The sequence below is a fragment of the Antrostomus carolinensis genome, unplaced genomic scaffold (assembly GCF_000700745.2).
Source record: "Antrostomus carolinensis isolate BGI_N321 unplaced genomic scaffold, ASM70074v2 scaffold34202, whole genome shotgun sequence".
Taxonomy (NCBI): domain Eukaryota; kingdom Metazoa; phylum Chordata; class Aves; order Caprimulgiformes; family Caprimulgidae; genus Antrostomus; species Antrostomus carolinensis.
Genome location: NW_010298171.1, coordinates 2147 through 13935, shown reverse-complemented (window position 1 = coordinate 13935; position 11789 = coordinate 2147). Strand labels below are relative to the sequence as shown.

The 11789-nt window shown below is 53.7% G+C and overlaps 1 protein-coding gene across 1 annotated transcript; it reads left to right on the top strand.

Moving 5' to 3' along the window:
* Window positions 1–1098: 1098 nt before the first annotated feature.
* On the top strand, window positions 1099–8888 carry GPAT4 (glycerol-3-phosphate acyltransferase 4). The gene is made up of 12 exons (XM_010162372.1): window positions 1099–1534; window positions 4418–4487; window positions 4805–5102; window positions 5285–5359; window positions 5796–5885; window positions 6002–6095; window positions 6562–6677; window positions 6902–6957; window positions 7289–7374; window positions 7612–7740; window positions 7821–7900; window positions 8506–8888. Exons 1-12 carry the CDS (start codon window positions 1370–1372, stop codon window positions 8612–8614), a joined length of 1368 nt encoding a protein of 455 aa, XP_010160674.1. The 5' UTR covers window positions 1099–1369; the 3' UTR covers window positions 8615–8888.
* The last annotated feature ends 2901 nt before the right edge of the window (window positions 8889–11789 follow it).

Here is an 11789-nt window from a genome sequence, read left to right as displayed (position 1 = left end):
ACGTCTCCCCTGAGCAGACTCGGCCTGGGTTGGCCTTGTGCTGCCGAGGGCATCCTCCCCGCAGGGGCTGCAGTGCCGGGTGTCTGACCTCGGACTGGTCCCTGTGCCCCAGCAAGTTCCACTTTGGCTGATCATCAGCAGTAATTCTCCCCTTGGGCTAACATCCTGTCCCGAGCTGTTTGTGCAGCTGCCCTGTGTGACCCCGGGCTGAGGTGTGTGGACAGGAGCAGAGGAAGTGATTCCTGCCCAGGAATCTGGTACCTGGCTGGCTCAGTGCTCTGGGATGCCTCTGAAATGACAGAGGTGATAAGATCTTTGTCATGAGGAAGCATTTTCTGTCACTCCATTGACTCCTTTCCTGTACTTGGGACCTGATTGCAGCATCCTGTGCTCTAGGTGTGGTTCTGGACGAGTCTGCTCAATAGGAGGTGTGGATGGTATGAAAACACAGGACAAGCGGCAGTGGGGAGTGATCCCCAAGTCTGTGACGGTGCCAGGCAGTAGCTGGGGCGCCAGTCTCAGGAGAGTGATGTGACCTCAGCCCAAGCACTGCCTTCCAGGTTTCAGAGCCCACTGTCCCTGGCCTCCTGCCACCTCCTCTGAGCTGACGTCTCTCCGAGCTGCGTGACTCGCCTGACTTCGGTTTCTCTTTCCTCCTCTAGTGCTGGTGGCATGTGAGTGCCTTGTCTGCCAAGAAGCCAACTCGCTGTTTGAAGAGCTTTCCAGGGACACGGGCTCTGTTCGTGTCTGTTACGACCCTTCAGCCTGAGCGGATGCCAGGGACCTCCGGAATTAAACTTGTTCCAGGCGTCATGCGAGGATCTGCGCTAGCGCCCGTGTCCCCACCGAGGAAACAATAATAGCTCCACACACGGTAGGCTCCTGCGAGTGCCAACTCCCTCGATCTCCTCCAATGCAGGCTCAGGGATGGACTCCACCTTGTCCCTGTGAAGAGACTCTGAATGCTGTCAGCACCCAGAAGGGGATTCTGCTCCCAGCTTCCTCACAAGCTGCCCCACAGCAGGACTCGCTCAGCGGCGCCCTGGGAGGACGTCCATTCACTGCGCTGCCCATGGAGGAACCTCTGCACGTGTTCTCTCTTCTTTGAGCTCTTCAGCCCGCGCTGTCTGAACTCACCTGGGCTCCTGGCAGACTGTGTGATTGTTGTACAAACTGCTCTCCCTGGTCCTGTTGTGTGCCCTCCCTCACAGAGCCCCAGAAGGATGTGAACTTTGGAATGGGGTCTGTGAGCAGGCTGCGGACTCGGTGCCTGTGTGGGACTGTTGCTGAATAACAGAGGAGGGGTTCATCGCTGTGGGCAGCCTTCCTGTCTGGCTGCAGGGCACCAGCCTTGCCCAGGCCCCTCACCATGTTCCTCCTGCTCCCCTTTGACAGCCTGGTTGTTAATCTCTTGGGGATTTCCATAACTGTCCTCTTCACTCTGCTTCTGGTTTTCATCATCGTGCCAGCGATTTTCGGAGTCTCCTTTGGCATCCGCAGGGTTTACATGAAAACATTATTAAAGATTTTTCAGGTAAGTAATAGTTTCAGACTTTTCTGTGTGTTTACCGGGGTCTCGTCAAGCACAGTCCCGCTGGGAAGAGGGGCTTTTGCCCCTCAGCAGAGCAGGTGACTGAGGTGGGAGGTTGGTTTGTTGGTGACGTGCTGGTGCCAGATGACCCATTTGGGTAACCTCAGCCAAATGCAGTTTACCAGACCTGTGTTTGTAAAGCAGGTAACAAACACCTTTTGTTACCTCCTGTTTTTGCCCTGTAATTAATCTGGTGAGTCTTCAAGTAAAATAGTAAGATGGAGTGACCCGTAAGTGTGCAACAGGAGGGTCTGTGGATGTGCTGCGGGGAGGTCTGTGCTTGGATGGGTTAATGTCCCAGGTGAGGCAGAGTTCTGTCGCAGCTCCATGTGGAAAGAAGCCAAAAGGGGCGTTGGTGTGATGGGGAGGGACTGGGCTGCTCCTCTGCAGCACGTGTTTGGATGAAGCAGAAGCAGGAGGTGAGGCAGGACCTTCTGTACTGCCAACCCCGAGTGGTCTGTGGCCACAACCCAGAGCTCTCCACACCCTCCTGTCCCCGAGTGCCACCTGCTTCATCTGCTGAGCCCAGCAGCCACGTCTGGACCTGCAGCCTCTGAGGGAGACCAACAGCCCTCGCTGACCAGCCTGGCACAGGGAGGCTCAGTGGAATTTTCCAACCTGGGGTCATGCTGTGCCCTTGCCTGCCTTTGGCAGACTAATTTTATGGGCTGTCCCACGGCCAACACCTCTCCTTGAAGCAAGTCCCTGGTCAGACCTGAATTTTTGCCAGACTCCTTGTAGATAAAACCTACATTGCCCTTCCTTGGCAGCTGGAGCAAGAGGGACAGAGGTGCCCTCTGCTTAATAGGGAGGTTTTAGGCTCTTGAATGCAGAGTTGAAGCTGCTAAAGGATTGATGGAACAGCTACTGGTTTTTGAACAGGGCTGGTCTTCCCCAGGAGTGTCGCTGTCCTGGTTGGCTTGGGAAGGCAGCGCTGGAGCTTGCCATGTTCAGCTCTTTAAACTCTTGAGTCCTCACAAAAGCTTGAGGTGTGAATGGGAAGCCCCTGTGCTTTGAGAGGTGCTTCATCAGCTCAGATGTCTGAAGACCTGACTTCAAATTTGGTGCCTGAACTGGGAGAAAAAAATCAATAATAGTTTCTCTGAAGTAGAACTTTTCACAGTGTTTTCTTCTTTTTTCCCTTTCTTCAGTTCAGGATCGTTTATTCTCAGCACCTATTTTGGTGTTTAATTTTTAAACTATTTTTCTGAAAATACTTCAAAGGCTGTTTCAGCTTTTATCAAAGAATCTTTGTGGTGAGACTGAGGAGCACTCTAGCAGAACTGCTCATGGATTTGGTGGGAAGTTCACTCACTAGGTTGGGTCATTCAGAATTGTATTTTTAGGGACTGTTATTCACCTGAAAGATTTTCTGATCTCCAGAGGCCGGTGGTGTGAGCTGAGCCCAGAGGGGCAGCACTCGGGTCTGGAATCTTGGGGGCACAGCCAGAGCTGTGGGGCCTGGGGAGGTGGTGGTGAGGGTGACCTGCTTGGGGACTCCAGGTGGGAGGTTGGGTTTTCTGCTGCCACAGTCAGGATAGAGATGTGTGGCACTTGTGAGGGACACCTTCTCCATAGGCTGTCCAGCTCCTGCTGGGTCAGAATTCCTCTTGTGATTTCTCCTGGGATCACAGATTCACAGAATGGTGGGGTTGGAAGGGACCTCTGGAGGTCATCTAGTCTAACCCCCCTGCCAATGGGATGGCAGTGTCTAGACAATCCTCTGCATCCCTGCAGTTCCTTCTGCTGGCAGGGGAGGCTGCTGGGTGAGCTGAACTGAGGGAAGGATCCCATCCTGACATTCCCACATCACTGCCTCCCCAGCAGACACTGGTGTGAGCTGGGACCAGGATGCCAGGAGTTCTCAGCAGCTTCCCTTTCTTCACAGATCCCTGCTGGAGCCGCTGGCCTGGAGCAATAAACACATTGCCCACGAGTCCTCCTTTACGAGCTTGTTCTCCCAGGCCCGTATAGCGCGGAAGAGTGTGAGGCTGGGAGGTCACTTGGAGGGCAGGCAGGAAAACTGTCCAGAAATCCAGCCTGCAGTTTTTGCTGATGCCTTTGAGTTGAGAATTATCTGAGAGAGATTTCTGTGGGTAGTCTGGGCTTGTGATTTGGCAGGCAGCTGCCAGAGAGCTGTCTGAGGGCGCTCACTGCTGCTGGTGTGGACTGACTGGTGACTGACAAGCTGCAGCAGCAGCTGTTAGCAGAGTCGAGGAGGGAAGGTCCCATCCTGACATCAGCCTGGTGCTTTTAGCAGCAGCCTGAAAACACAGTCTTTGCTTTGAGCTTGAAAGAGATGAGGATTGAAAAATATCACCAGTGCCATGATCAGCTCCCTGCGCTGTGACAGGGACCACCCCAGCAGGACGCACGGCCCACCCAGAGGCTGAGCAGGGGCAGGGACATGCCGGGCCGGGCGCAGCAGAGCTGACAGGACACGAGGCTGCAGATCTTGCTGTCCCACTGAGCACGTGTTTTCCCTCAGGCACCCCCTGCTTCCCGCTGGGGCTCTGCTGCACAGGACAGCACACCAAAGTGTGCACCTCGTGGCTGTCCTGTGCCAGTGCTGGTCACCTCCCCGTCAGGTTTCTTGTCTCTTTGAAGACAGATCTTTGCTGTAAAAATGTTCCAGCCAGGCCAGTCTCTGCTTCCACCTCGATTCAGTTGTGTTCATCACTTGCTCTTTCAGTTCTGTACAGAAACCTCCTCCTTTAGCTGCATCTTCACCCCCTTCCTTCTCTGGAAGTCAACTGTGAAACGGGGGTAGTAGGAAGAGGAGCTACAGACCTTGCAAATCTTACTTGTCATGTGTGTCTCTTGCAGTGGGCCACACTGAGAATAGAGCGTGGTGCCAAGGAGAAGAACCATCCGTTATACAAGCCCTACGTCAATGGTAAGATCCTGCCCTGCGTGGGTTCACTTGAAGTTCAGAATTCTGAAGAATTTCAGGGAGATGGGGTACGTGTGGTGTCTCTGAGCAGCTGAGAAGCCTTTTCCATGTCGATGGATTGGATGGAGCTACGGAGGGGTCTGTTGCATGAGGAATGGGCAGGAAGCACCCAGGGAGTGCTTCATTCCTTAGAGAGGTGGGAGGATGAGCTGGAGAAAGGAAGGGGACCCTGTGAAGGGCAGATGAGGAAGGGCCCTGGTTCTCAGCTGTCTCTGAGTGGGCAAGTGGTGCTTTGCTCAGCTGCCTGCTGTGTGTTGCAGGGATCATCGCAAAGGAGCCAACATCACTGGAAGAGGAGATCAAGGAGCTGCGCCGGAGCGGCAGCGGCAAAGCCCTGGACACCCCCGAGTTTGAACTCTCAGATATCTTCTATTTCTGCCGCAAAGGCATCGAGACCATCATGGACGATGAAGTGACCAAGAGGTTCTCAGCTGAAGAGCTGGAGTCCTGGAACCTGCTCAGCAGGACCAACTACAACTTCCAGTACATCAGCCTGCGCCTGACTGTGCTCTGGGGACTGGGTGTGCTCATCCGCTACTGCTTCCTCCTGCCCCTCAGGTGAGTGCTGCTGCAGGACCTGCTTGCTGAGGTGGTGCTGACGGCCTGGTCCCACTTCAGCAAGTGCAACTGGTCTCCCAAGCCCCACAGACCCTGTTCAACATGATCAGGAGAGACAGGCTACTTGATGAGTAGGGTCTGTGGCCCGGCTTTGCTAGCGTGTCGCTTCCCTCTTTCTGCAGGATAGCCCTGGCGTTTACTGGCATCAGCTTGTTGGTCATTGGTACTACAGTGGTGGGATATTTGCCAAATGGAAGGTGAGTTTGTTTTTGAGGGAAGAGGGGATGGGGAACCTCCTGTGCAGTTTGAGACCTGATAATCCTGAAGTTTTCCTGTCAGGCCTACCTGTTCTGCCTGCTGCAGACAAGGCGGATGGTTCTGGCATCTGTAGCCTCTTGGGAGCAGAGACTCTGTGATCTTAAACAAGGGCCTAGATGTGAGCTCTTAAGGCCATGACAGAGCGCCCAGCCCTGGGCTGTGAAAGGAGTGAGAACAGAAGAGAGCAAAGGCCAAAGCTGGGTTCTCATGAGTTAAGAATCAGTGGTCACAAAGTAATGGCAAAACCGAGGACGAGATGTGTTTCTCTGGGAGAGATGTGAAGTCTCAGTTGGATCTCATGGCCTGGGGCTGAGCAGCTGTGTTACAGGGGAGATTGTAGAACCAGGGGGTGATGGTCTCTGTCCTGGGCTGCAGGTGTAAGGAGTTCCTGAGCAAGCATGTCCACCTCATGTGTTACCGGATCTGTGTGCGTGCCCTCACAGCCATCATCACCTACCACGACCGGTAAGGAGGCTGCGTCTGCTGCGGGGTGTCCCTTCCCACCAGCTGCTCCATGCTGTGCCTCTTGCAGGCCCCACGCTTCATTCCTGTCCTCATCTGTGCCTTTGTTTTGCATTTAGAGAAAACAGACCCCGAAATGGAGGCATCTGCGTGGCCAATCACACATCTCCCATTGATGTGATCATCCTGGCCAGTGATGGTTACTATGCGATGGTAAGGTCTGCACCTCAGCTCTGCCTCACAGGGCCTGGCCATGTGTGCTGGGAGCAGGAAAGTGTGTTGTGCGGGACAGGGAGTGGGCAGCACAAGGCTTTTGAGCGTGCAGAACTGCAGGGCACTCTCAGACCCTGTGCACAGACCCCCTCTTGCGTGTGGCTTTCCAGCAAGCTTGGCCTGGGACTCGGGGCACCAGCTGTCCCTGGGCACTGCTTTGCAAATAGAGCTCTGGGGTTTGCTGTCCGTGGTGGAGCAAAGCACTTCCCCAGCTGGACCTCCTGCAATGGAGAAAGCCCTTGGGACTAGCTACATCTGTCCTTCCAGTCAAAGCCTGGGACTTTTCCTCTCAGCTTTGCCAGGGCAGGGTAGAAAGATGAACCTCAACTTGGCTGTGAAGCTAGGAGCTGCCTCAGTCTTCATGTGTCCCCAGGCCTTGTAACTTGTGTCTTCTTGCCCTGTTCAGGTGGGCCAGATCCACGGAGGGCTCATGGGTGTGATACAGAGAGCCATGGTGAAAGCTTGTCCCCACGTCTGGTTTGAACGCTCTGAGGTCAAAGATCGTCACCTCGTCGCCAAAAGGTGTGACAGTTGCTGGCTGCAGGGGAAGGTCTGGAGGCTGGGAAAGGCGGGGGGTTGCCCACTTCCCTGGGTCAGGACACTGCCTCACCTTGTGGGTGTTGGAAGACTCTGCCACTGTTGCTGGCACCCAGACAGTCCCCGGTGACTGCAGGGTAAGGACTGTGCGCTATGTGGATTGCTGGTGGTGGCTCCTGTGTGCTCACTGGTGACACTCTTCTGTTTAGGCTCACGGAGCACGTCCAGGACAAGAGCAAACTGCCTATCCTTATCTTCCCAGAAGGTGAGTTGTGGAGTGAAGCCAGACAAGCACCTGATGGAGAGGGCACCTTGGGACAGCACCCCATCTCTGTTCCTTCCCTTCTTACGCAGCTGAGGGCCTTGAGACCCTTCACTGAGACAAAGGGGACGTTGCATCTTTAGAGCTGACTGCACCCAGAATGTGGAAGTCAGATGGTGCCCCGTTGACACTCTCTGTGCACACAGGGAGCAGGGTTTGCAGTGTTAGGGGGCAGTTGCTGGGGTGCCTGTGGCCCTAGCCCTTAGCTGTATAGTTTAGACTTCTGAACTGACATGCGAAGGGAATTTGAGGAGGTTGTTCTTGCCTCTTACAGGAACCTGCATCAACAACACATCTGTGATGATGTTCAAAAAAGGGAGCTTTGAAATTGGAGCCACGGTTTACCCTGTAGCCATCAAGGTACGAGAAGGCAAACATTCTTACAGCCCAAGTAGCCCTCTGTGTGAGAGTTCAGTCCTGGCAGCCCAGTCTTGGCACAGCTGGGTCAGCAGCCTGGGCTGAGGGCATGGGGGAGCTGAGGTCGCTCCATGCAGTGCTCTGGGAGAGCTGGCCAGTGGCTGGGCTTGGGGTGGAACTTGGAGCCTCAGGGAGGGTGCAACCAGTGCCTGACATTCATGAGCTCTTCTGCCTCTGTAGTATGACCCACAGTTTGGAGATGCCTTTTGGAACAGCAGCAAGTATGGCATGGTAACCTACCTCCTTAGGATGATGACCAGCTGGGCCATTGTCTGCAGTGTCTGGTACTTGCCCGCAATGACCAGGCAGGTAAGTGAAACTGAGCCTGCTGTGTCTGATCTGCTGCCTGTTTGGCCCCTTGCTTGCTGAACAGTCTGATTTTGCTGCAGCCTGAAGAGGATGCTGTCCAGTTTGCCAATCGAGTGAAGTCAGCCATTGCCAGGCAGGGGGGCCTTGTGGATCTGCTCTGGTGAGTCCAGGCAGGCTTTTCTCTTCCTGGTGCCCCAGGGTTCCTCGTTGCTGGATCCTGGTTTGTGCTTGTGGGTTGTAGGGCTGAGTTTGTGTCTTGCACTGGGTAGACTGGGCCTGTGGAGAAATGGAGATACACCTTGCCTGTGACCTCCAAAACTTGCTCTTCTGTAGCAGAGACCAAAGTCTTTGCTTCTGCTGTGAGTGTTAGGCACCAGAGCTTCATTCTGTGATTCCATCTCACACTGGTCCTGACTTGATGCTGCTCAGGAAAGTGGGTTGAGCTTGGGAAACTTAGTTTTTCAGGCACTGAGATCTTCAGAGCCTGCGAGGCAGAGGGACTCTGCAGGCAGTCTGCTGTAGTGGTATCAGAGCAGCTCACACTTCTGACAGAGCTGCTGTGTTGAGCACAGTGCGGGGCCGTGGGTGCAGCTCCCAGCAGAGCACGGTGTGAAAGTTACTCCCCTTGGGGACAGTTGTCCTGCCCAGGCAATGCCAGGTACATGTGTAGCTGTCTGGCTGTTGCAGGAGCTCCAACCTGCTCTGAGCAACCCCAGCTGAAGTTTCAGACCTGCAGCTCCTCTGATGATATGACTCTCTCCCCAGGGACGGAGGACTGAAGAGGGAGAAGGTGAAAGATGCATTCAAGGAGGAACAACAAAAACTCTACAGCAAAATGATTGTAGGCAACCACGAAGACCGGAGCCGCTCCTGAGCCCGCTGCCCCCAGCACTGTCACTGGGCCTGGCCAGAGCCCTCTGCCTCCAGCACGAGCCAGGGCTTGTCTGAAGCAGCTCCGAACCTTTGGACTTTGGCTACTTCAGAGCTGCTTGGACTTGCTCCTTCATCCTCTGGTTGTTCTTTCCCAGAGGCACTATTACTGCCTAGAGTCCTTAGGCCCTGGGCATTTCTTGGCAAAGATGCCTTCTTGTTACTGTTACAGTGAAGCCCCTTGCAGGGGCAATATTAAATGAAACACTTCTGGTGTCATCTGCTTCCATATGGTGTTTACGGGCCCAGGGGGAGGACTGGTGTGTTGATGTGTATGTGTGTCAGTCACACGTCTCCCACGGCACAGAAGCTGGTGAGCTGCACTGAAATTAGCTGCCTTGACAACCACGGGAGTCTCCATGAGCCTGTGCCTCTCACGTCTGCAGCATAAACCCCTTGGGAGCAGTGTGGGGTCTCTCAGGCCATTTCCAGCTTTACTTCCAGAAGGAGAAACCTTTTCTTTTCCTTTCACCACCCTCCTGTCATAGCTGAACTCAGACCATCACCTCTCCAGCATCGGAGTACCAGCCTCTTTGCTGGTGTTCCTCAGTGAGGATCATCCTCCTTGGAAGCCTCCCTCTGTCCCCTGGAGCTGCAGATGGCCAGGCAGTTGTCCCTGGTGTGGCAGGCGGGGTTCTTGAGGAAGCTGTATGTGCTGTGGTGGGAGCCCAGGGTGGCAGGAGAGGCTGAGACTCCGTGGCTGGGCCAGGAGATCCCCTCTCAGGTGTCTCCTGAGGGAGATGGTGGGATCTGATCTTGTCATGCGCCAACTACATACACAATCTGAGCTTGTTGTGAGGGTCCCTTTCCCTTTCAGCTCTGCGAGTACTTTAGTCAGTAGAACAACTTGCATTTGAGCATTCATGTACTTTCCAATTTTCCTTATGTTCCTCCAAACTAGCACTTTATTGGGTCCTCTGCCTGTTCTTTTAAGCAAGTGCTGTTTCACTGCTCCCTGCAGAAGTCTGCTTGCATTTTTGAGAGTGCTAGAGAAGGCAATACTTAAATGCCTCCTTTGTACCCCTAACTGTTTGTTGGGGAAGCATCTGCTACCCCCCCCCTCCCCCAGGTCAGGACAGCTATTCTCTGTAAGTGTCCTTAAAATTTGAATTTCCCTGCACTAGCTACTAACATGGATTCAAAGCAGTTTGCTTCCTGCTTGTTTTTATTTGGGTAAAACACCATTAAATTGAGAAAGAGAAAAAGCAAGAGAGAGAAAGAGAGTCCAGAAGCTCCCCTAACCTTTCCCAAGAGACATAATGCACATACCCTCACGTTACTCAGTTCTATGCATCCTCCCTGCTTTGCACTGTTAGTGGCTTCAAAACCCTTCAGGTCATCTTCACCTGCGCACAGACAATGTGCCAGCAGGGTATGAACAACTTGTCCTTGGGGTTGAGGAACCCCATTTTCCACGACGGGCTGTTTCCCACCTACCCTGGGACCATCACTTGGAGCACAAATAAACTAAACTGTTCCCAGTGCAATACCTGAGGGGGGACAGTCTTCCTCACTCCCAGTGGTATAAAACCAGACTTGACAGCCTGTGATGTGTTGATGTACAGTCACGGGAAATATTTCTGTGCTGAATTGATTTACTTTTGCTTCTTGTAGTGCTCAAAATAAGATCCTTTATAAATATACACACAGAGACACGTTACCTACACAAACTGCTTCCAATTATCAGTGATGTGTTACACATGATCACCATGAACATCCAGCCCCACCAAGAGAAACTGGGCTGTTCTTGTTTGGTGATGGAGACAAGCTTATGGCCCCTCGCTTTTCACTGCTACCCCAATTTTGTATTCTTCTGTCCAAGTTCAGCTGTGGCAATTGATCTGGGTGGTGGGGGAGAGAAAAAGAAGCAAAGCCTGATAACCTTTCCAGCTAAGATAACAAAACAAAAGCAGCTGAAGGCAAGCAGGAGATTGTGAACATCTACAGGGTTGAGGTGTACTGCTTGTGCTCCTGTGCTACCCACAGAAGACAAAACAACTCGTTACTAACAGGCATCTCGGGTACCCCAGGAGGCTGGGACCCCTCCTTCATTAGGAGTTTATTACGGCATCGAGGATCTATTCACCAGCAGTTTGGTTTACTTGTTTTACCCAACTTATTAGGTACAGCTCTTTAACACCAGTTCACCAGTCCTCCGTCTGTGTCTGTTAACTGATGGGGCTGTTGCTTTGCTACTTAAAAAAGAAAGAAGAAAGAAAAGTGCCACTCTGCTCTCCTGGGCAGTTACCTTTACGTGGAGTTCTTGACCAGCCTCTTTTACTTGTTTAAGAAATGCTGGGTGTAGCTTATGCCTTGGGGGAGTTAACCTGTAATGAGGTTGAGCTCCGTGTTACCAGGCAGGGGTGGGTTACCCTGCAGTACTTGCCTATACGATTTTAATGAACATTTTATGAGTTGTACTTGTTCCAGTTCCTGCTGGTGTCACCTCCTTGCCCAAAAAGCCACTGCTGACCACCATGGGAGCCCAGCAGCCTCTGGCCCAGCTTTGCTTCTCTGGCCCCCAAGGCTTGCAAAGCTTTTCCCTTGCTCATGGGGCCATTTGGACTGACTCCCCCACTGTGCCATGGTCTGGCTGGCTCTGGAGGGTGCCCCGGCCCCAGAAAGCCATGGGGTGCCCAGGCAGTGCTGCGCTCGCTGGGTCCTGGTGGGTGCCCCTTCCTCACGGGCTAAGCTGCAGTCAGGGACACAGCCCTGGGCTGGGATGTGGGCATCGCTGCCTGCCTGTCCCACAGCTTGCTCCCCCCGGCCTTGTCACAGATGCCGTGGTCATGTGCAGGAGCCTTCCCCTGCCTGCCCTGCTCTGCGGGACCTTCAGCCGCCCCACTGAGTTTGGGGATCATCCCCAGCAGCCCCACTGCTGCCAGGATGCTCCAGGAGCTGGCTGGACAGGTTAGGAGGCACACATCCATCTTTCCTTGGCTCCCCCTCCCCATACCCCTAGTCAATATGTCTCTCTCCGATGGGAAAGTTAATAAATTTAGCTCTAGATTAAAAGTATCGATCATTTCATTTGTAAGCGATAAATAACCAGGGGGAGTGCTGGGCGGCCCGCGGGGTAGGGGCTGCTGGCTCCAGCTGCAGCAGCCATGCAGCCCGCT